This window comes from Leptopilina boulardi, unplaced genomic scaffold, assembly GCF_019393585.1.
Source record: "Leptopilina boulardi isolate dan_hultmark-lab unplaced genomic scaffold, ZJU_Lbou_2.1 LbouV2_249, whole genome shotgun sequence".
In the NCBI taxonomy this organism is placed as follows: domain Eukaryota; kingdom Metazoa; phylum Arthropoda; class Insecta; order Hymenoptera; family Figitidae; genus Leptopilina; species Leptopilina boulardi.
This window is the reverse complement of record NW_026137806.1, coordinates 850,080-876,460: the sequence shown is the minus strand read 5'-3', so window position 1 is coordinate 876,460 and position 26,381 is coordinate 850,080. Positions and strand designations below refer to the sequence as shown.

General features: G+C 26.6%; 1 protein-coding gene across 1 annotated transcript; it reads left to right on the top strand.

The window, feature by feature from the left end:
- Window positions 1-1,058: 1,058 nt before the first annotated feature.
- LOC127280669 (protein bark beetle) lies at window positions 1,059-26,381 on the top strand. Its single transcript, XM_051303835.1, has 17 exons — window positions 1,059-1,091; window positions 2,840-3,208; window positions 11,116-11,273; window positions 12,361-12,554; window positions 12,718-12,892; window positions 13,394-13,563; window positions 13,712-15,690; window positions 16,124-18,784; window positions 18,847-19,245; window positions 19,322-19,599; window positions 19,680-20,501; window positions 20,662-20,787; window positions 21,323-21,581; window positions 21,775-21,976; window positions 22,160-22,407; window positions 23,179-23,355; window positions 23,431-26,381. Exons 1-17 carry the CDS (start codon window positions 1,074-1,076, stop codon window positions 24,004-24,006), a joined length of 8,811 nt encoding a protein of 2,936 aa, XP_051159792.1. The 5' UTR covers window positions 1,059-1,073; the 3' UTR covers window positions 24,007-26,381.

The window sequence follows — 26,381 nt, the reverse complement described above, 5'->3', positions numbered from 1 at the left end:
AAATTACATCAAAATTAATTTCTTTTTCAAAATCGTTATTATGAGGAAAATTATGTGTTACTACAATCACACGTGGAGTAGTTTCACTCTTTTCAAATTTTTCAAAAATTTTGGGTGTAGCACCATCCTTTAAACGTGCACGTACCGACGGTAAAGTAAATTCATTTCCATCATGTCTCAAAATATCATTTTTATCAAAATGTAGCTCACAAATGGCATGATGTTTTTTCAAATTTTGTCCATTTGGTACAATTTCCTGCCACCTTCTTAACACCTCTTCCTATATAACATTTAAAAAATAATAATGACTTGAAAAAGTATCCGAAAAACACTTTTTAAAATATTAATCTTCATTCGCACACTCCTTAAAAATTTTCACTATAGGTAATTAATACATCGTTCTCTATTTATTTTATTTTTTTATCGAAAGTACGAATTGATTTAGGTTTTTTATTTTTAAATATAAAACAAATTTTTCAATTTGACATCTTAATTTTTGAAAATAACTATATATACAGTAACGTTTTCAAAACGTTTTCAAGACAAGAACTTTATTTAAAGAATTACTTTTTTAATTATCCAAATATAATTTATACAATTTACAAGATTTACTAAGAAAACAGAATAATTAATACTCACCCTGTTTGGACGAAATAAACTAATTTTTCTCTCTGAGTTTTCCTTTTGATTTTTATAGTCCGAAGACTTACATCCGCGTACAAAGCACGTCGGCATTTCAATATCACGAATTTTGAATTTGATAACTAAAACTAAAACTCCCAAACACGAGAAATCAAAGAGCACTATGAAAAAAAAATAAAAACAAACAATGACGAATATATTCATTAATGCATACACTTGACAGTTATATGACACGCGCCACTGTTTAAATTTAGAGCTTACAAGAGTTTTCCGCTAGGAACCGCTAGTGAGGTTAATCCTAGTTGAAGCAATTAATTTCCGGAAAATTGTACTCGCCTTTCTATGCTTGTGGAGCCTCCTTATATTACTTCGTGGTTTTGTAATGAAGTTCAAAAGAAAGTAAAATATGTCAAATATAACGACAGGAAGAAATGTATTATATAATTAAGGTAAATATTACACATATATACTTAATTTTACAAAATATTTGGATTTATTTTCAGTTTTGAATTAAAAAAAATTTTGCAATCGAACATTTTTCTTTTTTGTTAGGTTATGTATATTTTTTCTAGAAGCGAAAAAAATCAATTTTTATTATTTCTTATCTATTATTTTTATTTCTGGAAAAAAAATATCTGTTTTAAATTATTGTTAGTATTTCTTATCTAATTCTTATTGCTTTAAAATGAAAATATAATTTGATATAATAGAAAAAGATTTTATGCAGTTTTTTGTCTATATAAAAACTTTCTGGTTACATTTTATAAATTTTTATTTACAATTTAATTATTATTTTTAATAATTTTAATATTTCTTTAAAAAAGTTTCAACTTAATTATTTTCCGGAATTTTTTTTTTTTAAACTCAAAATTATGTATTAATTTAAATTCGAATTATTTGTTTAATTTCGAATAAATTTGCTTAAATAATTATTTTTTGATTATGAACGGAAAAATTATTTCTTAATTAAAAAATATAATTTATAAATAATATTAATCGAAATTTAAAAAAAAATTCGCTTTGTATATATGGAAAAAAAAAAAATCTGAAAGACATTATCGTGGTGATACTAATTTAATTTACAACTTTCAATATAGGTAGAGAAAAAAAAGTGACAAGTTGTCAATCATTAAGGATAGAAAATCCGCCCTTCGTTAAAATAGAAGCGACTTCGTTCAATGCGAAGAGCGTTGCCAAGCGTCGCGACGCTTGTTAAAATAATAACACTTTGGTTGCTAAGTACTTGGTGCACTTTGGCGTCACGGCGTTCGATGACCCTTCAATTCTAGAAAAAAAAATTTGAATAGAAAAAAAATTAGACTAAAGAAAACAAAAAAAATTTTGTCAAAAAATTGAAAAATTAGGAGTAAAAAAAAAAGAAATATTGAGAGCAAATGACGTTTATGCTTACGGGGCAATATTATAATAAATTTATACATATATTGAAGGCGAGAGGGAGACGACTCACCTGTTTCACAACCTGAATGACGTAGTTGGTCACATGATCCGCGTTACTTTTCGAAAGCAGGCCTAGGCAGCGCGAGCGAGCCTTCGAGCAAAGTGGAGGCTCAGGCAAAGATACCACGTCCAGGAGTCGCCAGTCAAACCGCGCCCAATGAAACGTTAGGTACTCCGTGTCATTGTTTAAAAATCATCATTATCCTCGTGCGCTCATCATTCTTTTTTTTTCATCGCAAAACACTTTCACTTCATTTTTTTTTCTTCTCGAAATTTTGTTCTCTGTGCAAAAAAAAAAAAAAAATGTTCCATTTTGAAATATGGCTTTTGCAAAAGGACGATCCTTTAAAATTGTCTCGAGAGATCGTTGATGCGTAAAAAACGCTCGAGGAATTGGAGAACGCTTCCTTTCGCTATTTTTTTTTTTTATTTTTTATATTAAAATATTGATGATCGTGGGAAACCGGAAATCGGAATGAACGATCATTGGACATGCAGTCGATTGAAAAACCGCGAAAATCAACCGGACGAGAGCGAAAGTTGAGCAAAAAATGCGCACGCCATTTTGACGCTTTTAAAAATAACCGTTTACGAACTCTCTTTTGTGGAATAAAAAAAAAAAAAGTTTGACATTTAAATCGGTTCCTCGTTGAAATCGTTTTTTATATAAAAGAAGGTGAAAGTGTATATGTGAACAAGTGTGAAAGGAATATTGTTAAAATAATTTTTATTTTTGTAGATAAAAAAAAAAATAATAAATAAAATGTGTTCAGCATGGATGATATTGGGATATTTGGCAATTATTGCAAAAATTGCAAATGGGCAAGTGGATTTAAATTCAACGGAATTGCCAACGATTTATTATACGGAGCCAAATTATGGAAGTTCGAGTTCATCAGACGAGGACAATGCATACAAAACATATACCGAATTCCCAGGTGGACAAATCACGAGAGGTCAAAGGATATTGGAGAGATCAAAGAGTCCTTATTTGTTGCGAGAGGATCTTTATGTTGAACGTGGTGGAGAACTTGTTATAGAACCGGGAGTTGAAATCCGGTTCGCCCCCATGATCGGGATCACTGTTCGCGGCATCCTAACTGCCAAGGTATTTATAATATTATATTAAATCTAATTTGCAAGATTTAATTTTAAAAAAGGCAGAATTATTCCTTATTTATATTGGCAAAAAAAAAAATTTTAAAACCTTCTTTTTACCTATTTTTACAGAATATATTTTACTATTTCCGATAAATAATTCCTATATAAAGTTTCTAGAGAAACAATTTTTGTAAAACGGTATTAGCTTCAATGTTATAAACACATTTTTCTATTTTTACTGGGTCATGAGAAGAAAAAAAAAAAAACACAGAAACAAAAGCGACTGATGAGAAAAATTCTCTGATTCCACGTAGATAATATAGTTGTAAAAAATTCGAAATTTCGGAGAAATAATTTTTAACTTTTTTATTGTTTGTATTTTTACTGAATGAGAAATTGAAATTTTTTTCATTGAAATTAAATAACGAGGATAATTTTTATATGAAAAATTCGATGGTGTTTATATTTCCTTCAATCTTGTGGCAAAGAATACAAAGGGACCTTGACCGCTTTGCATTTTTACAGATCTACTTGCATATATATATATATGTGCAAACTCAACAGATCAGAAAAATTGATCAAATCTATTAATTTTCTCGTATAATGAAGTCTTTATAAAAACTGTGCGTTATAAACCGGTTTTATTTTCTATAAAATCCAAATTATTATTGAAAAATAATATTAAAAAATTAATCCTTAAAAATTGTTTACAATTTTGCAAATTGCAAATTATATAATTTAAATATATTTTTACAACTCAGAGAAATATTTTATTTGCATTTGGAACAAAATTTTATTTAAATCAAATAAAAATATAATCGTCTTTAAAGTCTAATAGATTTTTATTTTGTTTCAAACAAAATTTAATATTAGCAAAAATACAATTTTATTTATTGTAAATAAAATTTTTATTTAGTGCAAATAAAAATATTTGTTATTTATTATTTTTGTTATTAAATGAATTTAAATTAATATAGAAATCGAAAAAAATATTTTTTAACTTTATAATGTGCAAACATGCATCTTGTTAAAAGTTTTTTTATTCTTTCGTTGAAAATGACTAATTTACCTTCAATAACACGATACACGATAAAGTTAGTCATTCTCGATGATTCAGTAACGAAGTATAATTTTAGTCTCATCCTCTCTTTTATTCTCATTCACACAATTTTTTTTTCAAATTTTTTTCCTCGACTTTAATTTTCATTAAAATAAATTTCTATTTGCAAAAATTATCCTTAAAATTTTGTATTTATAAATGAAAAATGTTTTAGTTTTAATACAAAAATTTAATTAAATTATTAAATTCTGATAATTGAATAAAATTAAATTTAATTAACAATTAAATTATTAAATTCTGATAATTAAATAAAATTTAGATTAATTAGCAATTAAATTATTAAATTCTGATAAATTAAAATTCAAAACAATTTATATAATTAAATGAAAATTATTATCTATAATAAAATTGAATTAAAATTTTAATTATTAATCAATTTCAATGAATTAAAACGTAAATGCATATAATGTAAATTGATTTTTAAAAAAACAGAATTGTGAATAAAAATAGAAATTACCAATACGTATATAAATTTAAAAAATAGTTCGCAAATTTTTTAATATAAACGTGTGTGAATGTTTAATTAACTACAATAATTCTTATCAAAAAAGAATACCTCACACGAATCAGTAATCTCGAATTTCAAAAAAGCATTATCGTTTTATTTTCCATTCTATATACCTATACGGATCGAAGAATGTTCTTTGTTCATTCAGTAAGAGTTAAAAGGTAAAAGGAAGCAAGTAGGGAGAATGAGAGTGAGAGAGAAAGAAAGAGATAGAGAGTACACGTGATTGTTAAAAAAAAAAGGAAAAAAAAAAATATTGTATAAGAGGGGAATTACAATAGTGTGTACGTGATCATTTGCCCCCCTTTCCAATTTATGTCACAAAATTGTTAAGCGTAACCAATATTTATGAAATGATCATTTTAATACGAAGCTCACTTTCTATTGATCAAAACCTGATATCTGTATAATCAAAATATGTCGAATTCTTCCCATTTTTTTTTTTTTTTTTTTTAATACTCTTCCATCCTGTGTGTAAATGAGGAAATTTTATTTTAAATGGAAAATTAAATTAACTTTTTTTATAATTGGAATTTATTAAATGAATTATTTATTTATAATTAAATTATTTATTAATAAATAAATTATTTTATAATAAATTATTTATTTATTTGAACAAAATAATTCGTTTTTCTAAAAAAAATCATAAAAATTTTAAAAGTGAATTCAACTTTTTAAATTACAAAATATTTCTATTATTATTTTCGAGAAATATTTTACAGTTTTTATTGTATCTTTTTTTGGGGACATTCCTTCTTTCTTTTTTTCTCGAGCATATCAGATTTTGAAATTCGTAGTCTTTTTTTTTTAATAATAGAAGAGCTTGACTTTCGCAGAAGTGAGAAAATAAAAATTGAAAAGAAAGTTTATAAAATACATTGCAGGTTTTTTTTTTTTTTTTAAAGGCATGTGGGGGAGGAAAATCTCCGCTATTTAACCGTATTCAAACATTCAGAAGAAATCTCGTCATACCAGTTGGGGGTTCTCTCTAATGCGCTTTAACCTTTTCTTCTCACGGTTCCATACTTAAGTCAGAGGATCTTTTATATAGTTTACTATTCGTAGTACTATAGCGACCGGATCACAAAAAAAAAAAACAGTTTTACGACCATCCGCTGCTGCTATAATGAAAAATGGAGCGTATCCTAGTTTGTGGTGATAGCTTTTGTTCTTCCATAATTCTTTATTTCAAAATACTCCCTTTTGTTGTATTTATAATAGTATAAACAGGTCATTTCGATTTTTTAACTACTTGATTAGTTTTGTCAACACTTTTATAAAAAAAAATAGGAGATAAATTCATCATTATTAGAATAACCCTAAATCATTTATCATCCTTTTTTCAAATTCTTTATGGAAAAAATTATTGTCTATTGTTAATATTAACAATAATAACTTTGAATTATCAATAATTTCAAGTCAATTATTATTTGTTTCAATAAATCATAAACGAGAAAGTTTACAGGATTCTATAAATCAATAAAAAGGATTTATTATTATTATTATTATTTTTTATTTATTTGTACAGAAGTAAACCCGTGATAATAATAATTTTTTATTAAATATCATTTTTATTATTATAAATTATATTATATAAAATAAATTCAAATAAAAATGGAAAATTAGGATAATTAATAATTCGGTGATTATTTAAAAAAAAGGAGTGTTTTTTTATTTTCACTTTTTTTTTTTAGAGAGAAAAGAATGCACTTGATTGAAAATTGTGCTTATCTTATCACGTGGCACGAGCTGTGTTTTATTGTGAGGGTAGGTGACGAAGTGTGCCAGTCATATATATAGAAATACTCTTTTTAGTATTGTTAGTGATTAGATATCTAAGTGGCACGATCTCTTGTGTCATCTTCGTGATTCATCTCTAAAGTTGACATATCTTGACATCAGATATATATAAGCGCATTTTTCTTTTATATATACAATATTGTTACCTGAGGATATGATAAAACCGAAACTTTCCTAAATATATATACATTACAATAGTATATATAAATCTCATCTATATCCAGGAATATCATTAACATTTAAAAGTCAACTTTCGAAAGCATTGAATTTATTTTTTTTTTTATGCTACGAAATTATTTTTTTATTACAAATATATATAAATTTCAACTACTTTTAGAACCAATAGCTTCATATTTTTACTAGTAAAATTTAAGAAAAAAATAATTTTTCTTAAAAAACATTGTTTTAATTTTGAAAATAATCCCCATTAGTTTCAAATTTTCGTTATTCTCTTTTTTCAAAAAAAAAGAAAAATAAATCTATTATGTGAAAAAAAAAGAAATAAGATAAAGTTTTCAAAAATATTTGAATCTATTTTTTTCGGTCTGTTGATTCAGTTTTCCTAGCGCATCAGTGCACAGGTGTAAAAATGTAGATTTCAGGGATGAAGTTCTTTGACCTCGCGAGATTGTTCTATATATACAAGTGAATCGATTTTGTTTCAACTTTACCTGGTCGAGTATCAAATATATTCTTGAGTTACATTATAAAATTCAGGCAAGATGTTGTGAAATTGCTGACTACTGCATGCCAATGGCTGATATGAATCACACTTTCGAGTAGTAGTAATAATAATAATAATAATAATAATAATAATAGTAATAGTAGTATAGTAGTAATCAAAGCCTTTCTGACTCACTCGTAAAACTGTAAGATTACAATTCCGCTCGATTTCTTCTCTATACATGTGCTTTGAAAATTGTTCATTCATAAAATTTTACTATAATAAAAATTGTGTCTTGAAAAAAGAGACATGGAAAAAAATTTTTTTAAAACTACATCAGAAATAATTTCCTATAAAAGGGATTTATAATTTAATGAATATTTCTTTTTCTTTCCGTTTCCGCTTTTGTAAAAATTTATAAATTAAAAAATTTAATTTAATTTTTAAAAAAAATGTTCTTTTAATCGGTAAAAAAAGTAATTATTTTTTTTTTTGTAAAAATTGTTTTTTTTTTGTTCATTCGAAGGCAAAGGTTTAGAATTTTTTTTTTTTTCTTTAAAGGAAATTTAGGAAAATTAGTGGCTCATTTAGAATTAGATATTGTTCTAGATATTTGAATTCCGTTCGGTAAAATATTTCTCAAGAAATATTACTTTCTAACTGCATTCAGGAAGATTACATATTATTATTTGTGCTTAAATGACAGTATATATAATCGTCGAATATTTTTTTTCGGTTTTTAAATTTCTTGTATTTTTCTATATATATATATAGAAAAAAAAAATTATTATTTATATCAAACTTTTTTTTTTATTTAAATAAATTGTGTCTGAATTCAAATAAATATATTTGATTCAAGTAAATTTTTAAAATAAATATTTTTCAATATAGATAAATTTTGTAGAGAATTTACCCACGATCAATTAAGGTTGCAACTAAAGAGAATGTTAAAAGTCGTTTATAAATGAAACCAAATGATGGTAAGAGGATTATAGAAAGATATCTAAAAGCAGGCATATAGTCACATGCTCAGGCACAGTGTTTGTGAAGCGTAGGTGTTTGCACTATGGTTTGATAATAGCATTTCTCATCATAGTATATATACAATTTGAACCGTTACTTTCAGACTTGTTAGGAATTCATCGAATAGTTTATATAATAAGATGCGCTCTTTGGTACTCGCACGTGTTTGATTTGAAATCTACGATTATTTTTGCATATTATTTTTTATTAATTCGAAAAAAAAAATTTTTTTTTTATATCAAAGAGAAATGACAAAATTAGAATTTTTTTTCATTTTTTTTTATTATAATTACGAATTAGAAATTCTTTTCCTTTTTTAATTTTATTATAATTACGAATTAGAATTTTTTCTTCTTTTTAAAATTTTTTATTATAATTAGGAATTTTTTTTCAGTTTTTTTTTTTCATTTGATTATTATAATTGCGAATTAGGAATTTTTTTCTACTTTTATAATTTTACTATTATAATTACGAAATGGGAATTTTTTTTCTACCTTAAAAATTTTCTTATTAGAAATATTTTTCTTTTTTTTTCATTTTATTATTATAATTGCGAATTAGGAATTTTTTTTAGTTTCTTTATCTAATTTTATTATTATAATTACGAATTTGGAATTTTAAAATAAATTTCGCATATTTTTTCTTATATGTGCACTTAAAAAAAAAAAATAATAACGGAACATCCTCAAAATTTTACTATACACAAACTTTTTTATGACTTTCTTTTTGTTTCACGTTACATTCAACTGCTGTTGTAACATCATCGGATGAAACTCTTTAAGATGATGTGCATATAAACCTTTCAGTATATAACTGTTTTATTCTCTTTTTTTTTTTAGTCTGTCTGCTGTGCGCACATTAAGGATTACAATGCACAATAATAACAGTAACCCGTCTCTTTTATTTCCATTTTTATTTTTCACTAATTATTATTTCAAGAAATTTTTATTAATTTCTATATATTACTCAAGAAATTCAGAAAAATACATTTAGAAAATTTTTTTGTTTCAGCGAAATTTAAAATGAAAGGAAAAAAAAATATATATTATATGGGTCGAAAATTGTAACTTAAATGTTGAAATAATGTTTTGAAATGAAAAATGGGTTCTTTTGGTTTCAAACCGTAAAAATCGGTGGCCCGAAACCTTCTAATAAGTTGCCGGAAGTAAGAATGCCTGTGCACGTGTTACATAGTCTCGCCTTGTGAATATACTGATAACTTTTACTACAGTTATAAATGCAGAAACAACAATAACAACAACTGTGAAGATTTCTAGATTTACCTTCACGTGCTGCTGACCATTCTGATTTAAAGAAAAAAAAAAAACTTCTTTGTATTAAAGAAAAATAATTATTATTGTTTTTTTTTTTTTAAATCAATTACAGCCTCGTAAAGGAAATATTTATTAATATATAAATAATTATCAGTTTTCAACATTTGAGAAAATTGTTTTCTTTTTGAAACAAAAAAAAAAAAAATTATTTTCTCATGAAAAAGAAAATATAATTAAACTATATTATGTTTCTTCATTTTTATTTTCGTGAAGAATTAAATGTAATATCTTTTGAAGATATAATTTACGGTCACTTGCGTTTATACCGGAAGTAGGAAGCCACCTTAGTTGAATTTAGAAAGGTATCGTATTCTCTCTTGGTTGATGCACCTGTGAAGCGGCAGATGTCCAGCCTAATTCTCAAAAATTAAAGAATAAGGATTATTTTTCGAAACCTATATTATATTTACGAAATAGAAGACGATATTTCAAATTTTCCCCATTAGAAAATTAAATTTTATGTTTATATCGAAGTTACGAAATTCGAAACTAGAATAGAAGATAAAAACAAAAGAAATTTATTTATTCATTAATATTATATTATAATATAATAATATTCATTGCATTGTAAAATAATTTTTTTTTATTGCTGTTTTTACCGTCTAGTTGAATGGTTAATATATGATTGTCAATTATATTGCCCTGGGGTAAAAGTATTTTGTAATATATTTTTTTTTTTTAATGTGAGAGGAGTTTAATTACCAAAGGAGAGCGGAAGGTACAACTTGGCCTAATTGTTAATTAAGAATGGGAAGTTGACGAGAGCATAAAATAGTATATGAATGGGTGATTCAACTTTGCCGCCTCTGCAACTTTTGTACGGGTCACGGATCAACGAGTAGTTCTTGCCCCGTATTAACCTTATGGCCTCTCGCTAATCTCCCCCAAATGAAATCTTCACCCCATGTACAAATAGCACTAAATTATAATTCCCTTCATATTTTTAAATCAAACATTTCTAAATTTAAAACAAAAAACATAAATTTTTGTGAAAAATATTTTTTTTTCACGAGTATTTTAAATATATAAATTTTAAAAAGATTACCGAATATTAAACTATTTTGAAAATAATTCAAATATATGGAAAATTTTGGCTTTAATTTTAATTATATAAATACTTGGAGATAGAAAGTAAATAAAATTATTACAAAGCTTATATGTATATATAATTAACGAGAGACTCGTCAGTCGTTTCTTAATCGTAGAGTAGGTAAGTTCTTTCGAAAATTTGACAAAAGTGTGTAATTAAATTTCCAATTTTAATTATTTGTAATAATTAACAGCCAATTTTTTTTTAATTATATTAAATTAAACATTTTCTATTTTTCTTTTTTTTTTAATAAATAATTATAATTAAGATATTAAATAATAATTTTGATTAATTTGAGATTTTGTTTTTTAGTTAATTAATAAAATTCAATTTTTTGTTGAAATTTAAATGAATTAATAAATTTTTGTTAAACAGGGTGAGCCGGCGGAGAGGATTGTGTTGACTTCGGAGTCACCGTCCGGTCAAACGGAGTCGAAATCGATTCGTCTCGTCGATGGACCAACGCCATATCAAGGCCGATTACAACTTCTACATCGTGGGGAATGGAGAGCTGTTTGCACTAATTCTAGAAAGTAAGTAATCAAATTTCAATTAATATTAATTTTGAATTTAATATTATTTTAATTTGTTTTGGAATCCTTAATGACATTTTTAAATAATTTAAAAAATTGAGAAAAAAAATACTTTTTTCAAAATATTTTTGTAGTTTTACCCTTTGTTTTTAAAAATAAATTATAAATAAATATAAATTTTTTTATATAAATTATAAACTTTAATATTAGAATTTGAATTTATTTAAGAAAAAATTATGATTTAATCATATATTTAAATTTTGCATGAATTGAAATAATTAAATATAAATATTTACATATAATAAAAGCTTTAAATATTATACATCTCATTAATTATGATTCATAATACACAATAATAATAAAAGTGATAATCAATAATATATTTGAGAAACAAAAGAATAAATTGACAATGAAACTATTTCACATTAAATAACATAAATGTTTGGAATTTTCTTCTTTCTAAATTTATCATCAATTAATTTTTAATATACGAATTATTCTATAAATTGAAAATAATAATTCTGTAAAATAGAAAATAATGAATTTTTTGGTTGTTTTTTTTGTTATTCTTTTTATCGTCTTTTAATTTTTGTATTATTCATTATTATATGTTTTTTCTCTATTATACTCGAGTATATATATATATATCTTAGTGTGCCAATCTAACATTTGAATATAAATCTAATTGTAGCGTTACACACACGAGAAAGGAAAACGAGGGTTATATATACAATGTAAAATTACATGGGGGGATTTCTGGCAGGAAATACCAGAAAATTGTGAATAGTGCACAATCATGGTGCATATCACATAAAAATACGATAATTTGAAAATTACATTTAGATTCTGTTGAGCATTTTTCAAAAAATTATATTTTTTCTTCATTGTTCAAATTTTATATCTCCCTTACAATTTATTTACTATTCCAAAGTAAAATATAAAAAAAAAAATTTCTCGTTGCCAGTGACAATAAAAATTAAAAACATTTGAATTTGTAGGCAAAATACTAAACTTTTCACCCCTGTCGATGGTAAATTTGTTTATTGAATTTAAAAAGAAATTTAAAACAATTAAAATTTTTTATTAGTTGGACAAGAGCGGATTTTGAAACTGCCTGTCGAGAATTAGGATTGCAAGGTGGACAATGGTGGGGTTGGATCGACAGACAATGGCCAGCGAAACCTCGACTTTTATACGAACAACCGCAATGTCGAGGAAACGAACCATCTTTACAAAATTGCGATCGCTGGTCGAATAAACAACTTGGTTCCGGAGTCTGTGGTATGTTTTTTTTTACCACTTTGACAATATTATTTTCTTTAAAAAAAAAAAAACGAAACTTTTATTTGTGAATTGTATTTTACAAAAATTTGTATTTTAAATTAATAATTAATAAGGTTAAATAAATTATCATTTAAATTTAATATATAAATTTTATTTGCAGATTATCATCCCGATTTGGGAATAGCGTGCTTACCTCATCATGATGGTGCCACACGGGCAATTAAACACTGGCGGGGAATTAGATTTGAAGGTGCACTTTTTGATAAGCCTCTCATTCAGGAAAACACCCTTTACGTCCGCAGATCAAAATCTATTTTGCGTTATGTCAATATCAGGTAATTACAATTATTTTTTAAGAAAAGAAAATTAATTAAAATTTAAAAAGAATTAGAAAATTTTAATTTTTATATCAAAATTTAACGTTGGGAAAAGAAATACTTTTTATGTTTATTGAATATTAAAAATGTGGTTCAAAAAATGAATTTATAGTAGTAATCAAATTTTTCGTTCATTTCAACGTTCAGAACTTCAAGGCACATTTAATTATATCTTTAAATCATTATCTGAAATCTTCCTTCGAGATTTTTTTTTTCCACCGATTAATCTCACAGGATGACTTTAATTAAAAAACAGAACGTATTGAATCCAAAAAAAAGATTTTTATACAAATAATTTATTACAATTTTTCTTTCTTAAAATTAATTTAAATGGTTATTTAAGAAATATTTTGTTTAAATTTCGCGAAATAACAATATTTATGGATTTATCAATTTTTGAAAACTTATTTCTTATTTTTGTATTATTAGTTTATATTTAATTTTTGTTTTGTATTTTAGCTACGCAGGTACAGGACGTGAAATCAACGTTACCTCTGCCCTACATGTGGAAGGTGTGCCACCACGAATGGAATCAATCACCATCGTTAATTCGGCCTTCAATGGAATCAACATCACCACTCCTGATGCTCCGATTATCATTAAAAATTGCACGATACAAAATAATCAAGGTAAATTTTTCTATTAAAATTTCTTTTCTTTATTATTAAAAAACAAATCTATTATTAACAATTTGTTATTAGAAATTAAATAAAATTTATTAATTAATTTAGAATAAAAAATTAAAATAAATAATTTAATACAATTTTTTGTTTTCAGGTTATGGAATTTATGTCAACAGTTCATCAGGATTGACGAATATTGATAATTGTGCAATATTAGATAATGGAGCCGATGGAATAAAATATGTACATCATGATGAAAGATTGAGCGATCGTCCTGATCGTGCGGATGTCTATGATCTTTGTACATTTCCATCAACAACAAGTCACACATTTCCAATAACAATATCAATGGAACAAAGTGAATATGCTGGAAGAAATTGTCCTCTACATATATTCACTAGGCCGGGTCATGTGATTACTTTACATTTTATTGAAATGAAAACAAATAGAAATGACAGTGCAATTATTGAAATTTTCGATGGCAGTAGTATTGGTGAAAAATTATTAGCACACGTTAAAGTTAAAAATGGAACATTACCACAGAGTGTTACAACAACGAAAAGAAATTTATATTTAAAATTTAATGCACAACCATTTACCGATATGATTGCATTTATAAGATTGACATCGGCTTATAAAAAAAGTTATGATCTTTCAATAACTGGAAGTACAATTGCAAATAATAATGGAAGAGGTATTGCGGCGGAAAAATTACGTTCAGCTCTTTATATTCATGATACATCAGTATCGAATAATAATCACATTGGAGGTGTTCATATATTGGATGGTGCTTTAGATGTGAATATAAGTGAATCGCGAATTGCTTTTAATCGTGGCGATGGTATTAATATCACTGTTGTTGGCGGTAATCGAAATATTTCCCACACAAGTATATCATCAAATCAAGGTTATGGATTTGCTGTTTGGTTAAATGATTCATCATTAACGAATTATTTAAATTTCAATCAATCAACATGCATTGAATATTCGGAAATTTTTCGCAACAAAGATATTGGAATTTTAGTTGGTAATTCAACGGGTAATTCTTATGTGAACATTACTGGCAATTGGTTTAACAGTAGTAGTGAGACGGCTGTTAAAATTGAATCAAGTTGGCGATTAAATCAAGGTTTAATGATGTTACAAATTGGACACAATATATTTATTCAAAATCAAAAATTGGGTATTAAATTAAATCCAGCGTTAAATTTAAAGGGATGCATTGAATATAATCATTTTGAGGAACATATTTTTGGTGGTATTTTAGTGAAAAATCCCCCATATGAGGAATTTAATATTCTACCGGCTGATATTTTAATTCAACATAATGAATTTTATGACAATAGTGGTGTTTATGTGGTGAATTTGGGATTATCGCCTTATAGTGATGTGCAAAAATTATTGTTCACAAGAAATTTTCTCAAACGAAACAATGTTAAGGAGCCATTTGACAATAGTGATATTCAAGGTTCAAGACTTATTCCAAGATCACGTGTCTCGGCAATTGTTGTTGTTTCATCGAGTAATGTGGAAATATTTCGTAATATTCTACAAAATTCCGAATCAAAATATGAAATTGGCTCACATTTTGAGGATCAAAGTAAAATAATAAATTGTACATTTAATTGGCTTGGCTCGGAAAATGAAAGAATAATATATGAACGTTTATTTCATCGTAAGGATCGTTATAATTTGGCGAAAATTGAATATTTACCATATTTATTGCATGGCAGTAATCCAGCTGGTAATATTATTATGTCAATACCAATGTTTGTGCCACAATTTTTATCGAGTGATTCAAAAATTGTTGGAGGCGAAGTCGATGGATTGGAAACATTGAGAGCTGGTGAATATATTGTGCAACGTGATATTAATGTTAGACCTGGTGGTCGATTAGTTATACAACCTGGTGTTACACTTCGATTTCCACCTTCTGTTGGAATGATGGTGGCAGGAAGTTTATATGCCCGCGGTAAAGGTCCGAGTGATATCCAGTTAACATTGAAGGAGGAAATTGTTATTGAGCCAATAATGGACAATGAAACCATAGCTGAAGCTATGACTTTCGATGTGTCCAGAACAATTCCCGTGAGATTACTCGGTGGAAAAACAAATCTCGAAGGAAGATTGCAGGTAATGATTAAGAGATAAAATTAAAATAATTAAATGTGCCTTGAAGTTCTGAACGTTGAAATAAATGAAAAAATTTCATTACTACTTTTTTAGCTTTATTATAAAATATTGCTTTCTGTAATGAAAAATAAATTTAATTTTTTAAATCACTAATGTAATTTTTAAATAATTTATAGAACGAAAAAAAAAATGATTTCGTTCAATTTTGAACGTTTAGAACTTCAGGTACATTTCATTAAAATATTTTTAAATTCAATTAAATTGGAAAATTAGACTTTATAATTTTTTCGATGAATTAAAATTCATCGAATGTAAACCGATTTTCTTTTTTTTTGGCGCCTTAAAGTCGATCCGAGGCCTGTAATAATGTTGAATAATAAAAGATTTACCCCACGTGTTTGAATGAAATTAAAATTAAAAATTTGAGTTACAGGTGAAAATTGGAGAAAAATGGGGAACAGTTTGCAATTATGGATGGACAATACGCGATGCAGCTTTAGTTTGTCATCAATTAGGTTTGACACTCGATCCAGACGATTGGCTATTGGAACGTTCTCAAATCCCAAACGCTGGAACGAATGAAGACATTATTCTCAGTAATGTACAATGTAATGAGGATGATATTGATATAACAAAATGTCGCGCAGAAAATGAAGAGGAATTTGAAAATTCTTGCACCCATGAAAATGATGTTGGTGTAAGATGTTCTGAAGCAGCATGGGCTGGCTTGAGAATTGGTCCATTAGCACGTAGAAGTGATTTACAATATATAACAATTGAAAAAGCTGGCCTTTTAGATTATGCAACAAATGCATTTAAACCGGCGTTGCAAATTGATTTTGCACGTCATTCATTGGAGGGCGTTAAAGTAATGAACAATCTACAGGATGGATTGGGTATTATTTATTCGGATATTTATTCAGCTGATGCTGTTAATACAGCGCGTAATAGTGATTTTTCAAATAATCGAGGTAATGGAATAAGTTTTAAACAATTGGGCCTGCAAATAATAAATTCGAGAATTGAAAATAATAAAATTGCTGGCGTTAGACACAATCCTGCGCTCTCTGCATTGCAACAGAGGGAATTTGCAGGATGGTTTTCACAATCATCGGATGTTGCCGGGGAAAATTATAATCCAATTGTCCTGCCTGATAATAGTGAAAATATTGAATTATCAATGGGACAGGAGACAAAATATCTAATAACATCGAAAATTCATGGACGGGAGATTAAAAAAATTATTAATATTAGTTGTACACCGGGTTATGTTGTTGGAATACAATTATTGAATCCAATACATAATCGAAGTACGGAGAATATTATTATTCATGATGCGCACAATATTAATCATAGGGGTAATATTTGGAATTTAAAGAGAGATTTGTCAGTGTTTCCAGTTACATCGAGTTCGTTTGTTGTTATATTGGAATATCAAAGTGGTAATGAGGCACTTGGAGGTGCGGTTATGGTACTTACTGCTTTGCGTGCGCCAATTCAAGATATCAGCAATCGAATTGTAAAGGGACCAATTCCAACGTTAAAGATAGTAAACAGTCGAATACGTGGCAATCAACATGGAATTTTGGCGTCTTATTATAATCTCTATTTAGACGATCGTGGTAATCATAATCTTCGTAAGGCAAATGAGACAATACAATTAATTGGTTGTGAAATATCACACAATACAAGGGAGGCAATTTTTATACATTCACCCCATTGGAATGTATTTCAATCGAATTTATCAGAAATTTCGATACATGTGAATAATTCATTAATTACAGATAATGGTAAAGGAATATTACAATTTAGTCGCGATATGCGTTATTCAAATAATTTGTTTCATTGGATATTGCAAGATAGTACAATTGAAAGAAATCTTGCCGGTGGTTTTGAAATTTCTCTACCCTATGTTTGGCAATATAATGAAAATTTTACACATTCATTATATTTTGATAATAATACTTGGCAGAATAATGAACAATTTTCATTTATTATCGATGGACATTTTGCTAATTTAAATATGACTAATAATCAATTTGAAAATAATCGTTGTAAAAAGGGTTTAATTTCAATACGTGGTATGGAGAAAAAAATGCAAATTGAAAATAATCGTATTAATCGAAATCATGGACATTTTATGGTTGAATTTAAAGCCGACAGTCAATCGGAAATAATTGGTGAAGTTTATGCTAAATTTTTATTAAATGAAGTTAAAAGGAATTATTATCAATTGATGAATAAGAGTAATCATCAAATGTTCAATGATCCTAGTTATGTTATTGGCTTTCACGGTATACAGAAAGTGCAAATAAATCGAAATTTATTTGGCGATAATCTTCTTGATTATGAATTATTGGCTGGTATTAAAACGGCAAAAATTGATAATGTCGTTGATGTTAGTGAAAATTGGTGGGGAACATATAATGATGATCAAATAAAACAAAAAATATTTGATTTCAACGATTGGAATGATCATGCAATTGCTGATTTTCGTCCATATTTAACTGGTAATTCATTGGATTCATCAATATCGGCGTCATGGGAGCAAACAACAAAAATTGATTTTGATAATCTTGGTGGACAAATAAGAGAAACAATTTCAATTCATGCAAAATCAACGCCTTATATTATTAAACGTGATATAACAGTGATGCCAGGTGCAACATTGTATATTTATCCCGGTGTTGTTATGGAATTTGCTGCTAATGTTGGAATTTTAGTATTGGGAACAATTCATGCTTTAGGAATTGCTGGGAATGAAATAATAATGAAGCCATGGATTAATGATAACTTACAAATTGAAAAATCGTATTTCAAACGCAGTATAGCAAACGAGCCTTTGGAAACGATTCGTCTTTGCAAGGAGGGAAATTGCACTTCAACGACTAATGAAGGCTTTCTTGAATTCTTTAATCGCACAACGCTTCAATGGATTCCACTTTGTGATTATAAATTCACCGAGAGAAATGCACAAGTCGCGTGTCAACAACTTGGCTATGATCCACTCAATGTATTTGTTTCGCGCGATCGACGATATGAACTTCATCCTGGATCGTTGACTCGTATTTGGTCCTGGCCAGAACCGTTACAGGTGAGTGAATTTTTTTTTTTTACAAGAAAAAAAGAAATAAAATCAAATTTTTTCATTTACAGTGTACAGGAAGTGAGGAAAAATTGGAAGACTGTGAAATAAGACTGAATGGCCAATTATTTGGACAAAAATACGAATGTCCATGGGATGGTGAATTTGTTTTTATTAATTGTGGAAAACGTAATTTAGAATTATCGCAAAATTATTGGGGCGGTATTAGAATTGCCAATAGTGAATTTGAACATCATCTTTATGAGCATCGTATACACGATGTTATTACTCATGAAACAGTTCAACGTGTTGAATCAATATTGAAATTTGTCAATATAACAGGCGCTGGAATTTTACATAATGAAAAATCAGCAGCTATTCAATCAATTATGAAATCACCGATTATTTCACATGTTAATATTACAAAATGCGCTTATCATGGTATCAACATGATCTCTCCAACTCACACTGTAAGATTTACATTTTTTTTCTTTCGAATTTAATTAATTTAATCAATATAAAATTTTTTTTTTTTCAAATTTTCAGGTACAATTATTATTTAATCAAATTGATAATGTCTTGGGAAATGGAATTAATATTTTATCGATAACCGGTGAAGGACGCGAAGCTGAAGAAAGTTCATTTACACCTATTAAAGATCTCAGTATTCCTTATCATTTATTCAGTATGGTGGATATTTGTGATACAACAAAAGAAATTACAATTGAGGAAAGAATTTTAATTTATCATAAATATGATAATTATCCTGTAAATTGTGTGAAAATTTTCCGCAGCGCCTATAGAGCAAAACCATTTGGCTTCAGGTTTGTTTATCTTTTTTTTTAAAAAAAAATTCCCCCTTTTTTAGCAAATTTAGATATATTTGAAAATTTCTTTTTTTCAGATTATTACAATTTAATTTATTCAATTCAACGGGAAAACCAGGTCGACCTGACAGTATTTCATTGTACGATGGCGATATTTATAATGTGACAACGGAGAAAATTGTCGAATTAGAAGTAAATGGCCGTCATGAAAAATCATTATTTCGTACACGTGGTCCAAGTTTAAGTGTAAAATTATTTGCAAATGGCGCAAGTAATGTTCATGGATTTATTGCCGAAATTGTCACACTTCCAATATCGGCAATTGGTTTTAATCGCGATGTACAACACAATATTTCTTATTCATTAGTGAAAAATTGTCGCGAAGGAGCAGTAAAATATGCAAGTGCCGGTGAAGTTAATGCAATAATTACATTAGAACGAAATCAATTTATTAATAATTGTGATAAATTTTTTGGCAATTTTACAACATGTAAAGCGGCAATTTGGCTTGATGTACAAAATACACAGTCACTTTATTTTCGTAATAATTTAGTGAGACGTAATCAAGGTGGTTTATTATTGCGCGCCGATTCACGTGGTTCAGCAACATCGCTTAAAGGTTGGATACATAATAATTTATTTGCTGAGAATTTTAATAAACCAGCATTATATATTGAGGGACGACAAAGTAGTCCATATCAGGAAGTGATAATATTTAGAAATTATTTCACAAAAAATAATGCATCATTTGAAAATAATGTTGTATTAAAACAAGTTGTCAGTAATATGACATTGAATTATTTACATGGAAATCTTGGTATGCATTTGTTGGAAATTTCTGGATTCGAGCGAGTTCGTTTACCGATTTATCAAAGTACATCGCATAATGGATTCTATAAGTGAGTTTTTCATTAAGTTTTATTTACCTTCTAAATTCTACTTTTTCTAAATAAATGTAAAATTGTCAGAATTATATAGTTTTTAAGTATATTAATTGATAATTGAAATATGTACTCCAAAAATACTCGAAAAATTGAGAATAAATTTTTTTTTTTAAAGGAATTATGCGATTAATAGAGAAGGTCGAAGTACGATTGTCGCTGAAACACCAGGACAACAATATGTGGATAATGTTTTCTTTAATCCTGACAATGACTACGAGATGTTAACCATTAATCGATCACTGTGAGTATTAAAAAAAAGTGATGTTCTTTTTTTTTAAGAACAGAAATTTTTTTAAACAAAGGTTTCTTTTTAATAGTTTGTATTTTTTAATTGTATACCAATTATTATTTTTTTTCATATGTGAATTCGCATGACCATTATTTACAAAATAACAGCGTTGTCGACATGGAATGGGTTAATAAGTAAGTACACGAGTATAGGAATTTTCTATACTTATTCGTGTGCAAAAACGCATTCATGTTCCATTTTTTTTTTCTTTTTTCGTCGCTTTTTTGCTTTATTCAAGTCATTCTGTCTTTATCGTGACTAATTATTACACACAATTAAAAAATTGTTTCCATTTCAATTTTTTTGCAAATAGAATTTTTTTTTTGAACAAGTATTTTTTAAATTAATTTTTTCAACAAAAAAAGTATTAATTTAGGTGAGAATTAAAAAAGTGTGCTTATTTTAAAAATTGTTTTATTGTCTTGATTTTGGTTTATATGGTTCAAAGAAAAATGTGGATTAATTAATTTTATAATTAATTTCACAGTCAATTAGAAATGTGGCGATCACATGTGGATGCAAGACATAATTGGTGGGGTTACAATGAAACTGTCGCTGTCGCTGGAAGAATTCGTGATCGTGGTGATTCTCCGGAATTATTGCAAGTCGATTATCAGCCATTTCACATGAATAATCAATCAGTTTTAAATGGAAAATGTCCCCCTGGTTGGGATATTGTTGGTGACACATGTTATTTTTATATTGGTGCACCAATGGATTTTTTCAGCGCTCGAGAATTTTGTCGGGTACGTTATTTTTTTTTTTTATTTTCAAACATTTATTTATTTTTTTAATATAAAGTAAATTCGATCAACATAAAACAAATTTTTTTTATTTTTTTTTTAAGTTGTAAAGTTGTAATTTGAATTAATTTGGATAACTGTGTTTTTTTTGTGTGTGTGTGTTAAATGTGTTTTTATATATTTTTTTTTTTTTCAGAGTGCAAACGCATCAATGCCTTTTATTATGGGAAATTATCATGAACTGTGGAACTTTTTGAGAAAGCAACAGGAACGTTTTGATTATTCAGAACGAGTTTGGATTCAACAATTGGAACGCGTTGATCAATGTACAATATTCACTTATCAAACAATTGAAGTCGATATTTGTGCTCAACCGAATCCTTTCATTTGTGAAATTGGTGAGTTTTTGATTTTGAATAATGTTTAATTATTAAAAAAAATATATATAAATAAATAATAATTCTAAATTTGGCAAATTTCGATACTTGGGCTATTTTTAGTTTTTAAAATATAAATTAGCATAATTAATTATTATATATTTTATATTTTATATTGATTTTTTGTATTGTTTTTACCTTTAGATCCTAGAGTTTCAATTGATCCGCTTTCATGGAGAAGAGATATTGTCGCAATTGGAGTTCTGGGCGCTGTGGGCATTGCTCTTGCTCTTTTGGCAGCTGTTATTGCATTTTGGGTATCAAAATCGAAAAATCGAAAACTAGAACGATTAGAGAGAAGAAATTCAATTCGTCAATCACTTCATTCTTTACGATCAGTGGGTTCAACATCAGGTTTCTCGGAGCTTCCTTATCGTCGCAAACCAATATCGGTAATTATTTACTCCTTTTATTTACAATAGAAGTAAATTTTTATATTTTTACGATTTTCCTTCATTTACAATTTCAATTTTTAAAAAAAGCGAGCTTAATTTTCATTTGTCAGTAATAATTTCAATTTCTTTTTTTTTTCATAGTGTAAATAATCTTAATTTAATTTACTAAATAAATAAATTACTAGTAAATAACAAATTTACTAAATTCTATAATTTTTTATAATTTCATGCTTATATTATTTATTTATTCTTGTTTGCAAAAATTTTTTTTCATCCGCTTTTCATTCTTTTTTTGAATAATTTTATGCTTTATTTTGAGAATAAATATATTTGAACTTTTAAAAAAAAAATATTTCCTTTTATAAAAGCCGTGCTTATAAATTTTTTCAATTGTAATTTTTTTTGGTTAAAATTGTAATTGAAGGAAGAATAATTTTTTTCTAAATTCTACTCGGCGTTATTCTAATGAATCTCAATATTCCGCAAGCGGCCAATTCGAGAAAAAAGAGTGGTCCTGGTACCACCAATGAAGGTCAGAATATGTAACATACCCTCTGTTTTATGTCCATTATTAATTGTATAAGCTTTAGCATCGTGTTAAGAACAATTAGTTCTTTTTGTATTCGTTTTAATAGAAATTTTTTTTAATTTTCTTTTTCAGTAAAATTAATTTAAATTGTTCCAAATGTATTTTCATGTCATGCTTTTATCGCAGTTTTGAAAATCATATTTTGGAATTTTTCGAAATTATTATCGTTTTTTTTTCAGACAAAACAGTCAACTGATACATTAAATTCGAGAAGTCTCGATTATAAAAAAATGAATAATGGAAGCTTAGATTCTATGGATAAAACACAACTTAATTCTTCCATGGAAGACAATCATAGCTATGATGTTTATGAGGCGCATAATCCGCGTTATTCTCCAAGTACCAGTGACTTTAAGGTAACTTTTTTATTTCTCATGAAATGAAAAAAAAAAAATTTCTATTTTAAATTGTAAAAAAAAATATATTTACAGGGAGTAAAATATCCAGGACCTGGTGATAATCCAGTTTTCGATTTAGCGTACAGAAATGAAGGTTTCAGAAATCATTCAACATTTACATCGAGAAATAACAGCAATTGGCCATCGGAAGTTAATAGTGAAGTTGCACCCGAGGAAGTTGTTTCGAATCCAATAATAATAAATGATTCGGCATATTTAAATAATGCTTCCACACTCCCATTAAATTCTAGTCTCGCAATGACTGATTCAATAACTGAACTTAAACGTGATATTGAAACAGGACAAACATTTACTCCTGTCGATTATAATAATCCATATGATAGAAGTCCATTGACACCAAGTTCAGAACCAGTGCCGGAGTATTTTTCTCCACCACTTCCACATCCTTATTATTATGAGGATCGTCCAAGGAGTGAGGTTCTCCTTGAAACAAATCTCGATAATAACGAAGATAAACCACTTCGCTCGAAAAGTGAAGTATTACTTGAGACTAATTTCGATACATTTTTACCAAATGAGCCAACGGAGCTCACGCAACTTTCAACACAAGCAAGAAGTAAAAGTCAACCACTTGAAACTGCGATGTAGTAGCAAAAAAAATTCACTAATGTACAAATTTAATTAATCCTTGCGAGTTTTATCCAAATTTTGTGGGTAAGTCATTTTTTTTACAAAAAAAAATCTAAATACACAAAATTTTGTTAAATTATTATTATTTAAAAATTTCATTATTATAAATTTATTACTTATATTCAAAATTTTTATTTATTATCAAAAAATTTATTTTATAAATTTATTAATTTATTATTTTTTAAAAATTTCCTTAGAAAATTTTATTACTTTTATTCAAAAGATAATTTAAAATTTCATTTACCAAAAAAATATTATTTAAACATTAATTAGCTTTATTGATTTTTGACATTAGTCGAAAAAGTGTTTCAAAATAAAATGAGAATAATTTTAAATTAAAGAGGCAATTTTTTGAAATGGATGAAAAAAATAGAAGCTGTGATTAATTACAATAAGATTGTAATTAAATAATAATAATAATAATTATAGTAATAATAGTTCAGAAAAGATTTTAAAAAATCAATCAAGATTTATTCATTGTTAATTAGTGTCTTGTAATTAAATTATAATTGAATAATTAATTGCTATTCATATTTGAAAATTAAAGTTAAGATTGTTATTCATATATTTTTATATATAAAGTTTTACAAAAAAAAAAAAAAAAATTAAAAAGAAAATTGTCACTCCACATGAACAAAAAAATATATAGAAAATATTGTAAATATAAAAAAAAGGACAAAAGCTTGAAAATTAACGCTACACAGGACTTAATGTTAGAATAAATTATTAATTTATAATATGTAAATTAAACAAAGCAACGCCAAAATAAAAAACAAAAGAAAGAAAGTCAAAAAAAAAAAAAAAATTGTTAATTTACGTATCTAACAATTACGTAGCATTTTTTGGACAAGACATTAAAAAACCCTATGGAAAAATCTTTTTTGATAGAAAGTTTTATTTTTCTCTTTAAAATTTGTAAATATTTTCAATTTTTGTTAATTTTTTTTTAGCACCTCTTCTATTTTTTTCAGAATTTTTAAAATTTTTGAAAATGAAAATAAAAATTGCCTAATTCTATGGAATTTAAAAATTATTTTTTCTGAATCGACAATTTTAAAAATCACAAGATTTTTTTCAAAATTGCAATTATTTAAAAAAAACAATTCTATAATTAAATTAAGCGAAAAATGGCGATTTTTTGTTTTGCAAAAATCTGTCTCGAATTTTACTCGCAAGGATTATGTAACATTCATAGCTCTAAGGTACCCTATGATCTCATTTTTTTTTTTATATCACAACTTTTTTTTCCAAAAGAATTTTTGTGATTATGTATTTTTTTCAAAAAAATTTTTCCGCTTTACGATTAAAAACAGAAAATTTATTTCAAAAATTCGTTAAAAATCGTCTGGCCAAGAGGCAAGTGCAATAACATCAATTTTCTTGAAAAGTAAACTGAAATTTCTGTTTTCTTTTTTTTTTTAAACAGAATTTTTCCCCGTATTTAGAAAATTGAAGTTTTTTTTGACAAATGGCATTTTGCCTCGATTTCTAACGTTTTTTTTTTTTTCATCATTACCTGCTATCATACATATATTGTAAATGTGTTCGAATTATAAGTAATTTTAATGAAAATTGACACATAAAAAACTAAATGTACATTTTTTTTATATATATTTTTATAAACGGTCTACTATAATAAAAAAAAATATGATATAAATTTAGAAATAATTTGGACGCGCGTTTAGAGAATTACTGCCAATCGTTTAGATATATTATTAATTTTTGAATGTTGTGATATAATACTTAGCGAGTGTAAAAAATACGTGTAATTAATATTAAATCTCCGTCCATTATTGATAAAACAATGACGAAATCACTTAGCATAATATATATATATTTTTTTTTTTTAGTCATATCTGTTATTTATCCGAGTCTGTCGCGATTTCGTAAATTTAAGGATCGAATTTTAATTTTATTTTTTAATGGACAATTTGTATAGTTTTTCTGCGAACAATTTTTTTTGTGGTACTATACTTAATTTACCATTGTGTTCAAAAAAAAATTTTTTCCATATTTCTTAAAATTATATTTGTTTAGAAAAACTTAAATGATCATAGTTTTTCGAAAAAGGGATTTTTTTTTAAATTAAATATATTTTAACGAAATATGGAAAATGATATTTTTCTCGATTTTCTAATATCGAATAGAACTTTAAATTGGGGAAATCCATGGGGATTAAAGTCGACTGTTTCGTTTATTATTTAAAAGAGAAAATCGAACTTATGGTGAAATTTTGTCATATATATATAATATGTACACATACGCACATTAGAATGTATTAAAAAAATAATTTTATATCTGCGACTTGTTAATAAACTTTTATAAATATCAAA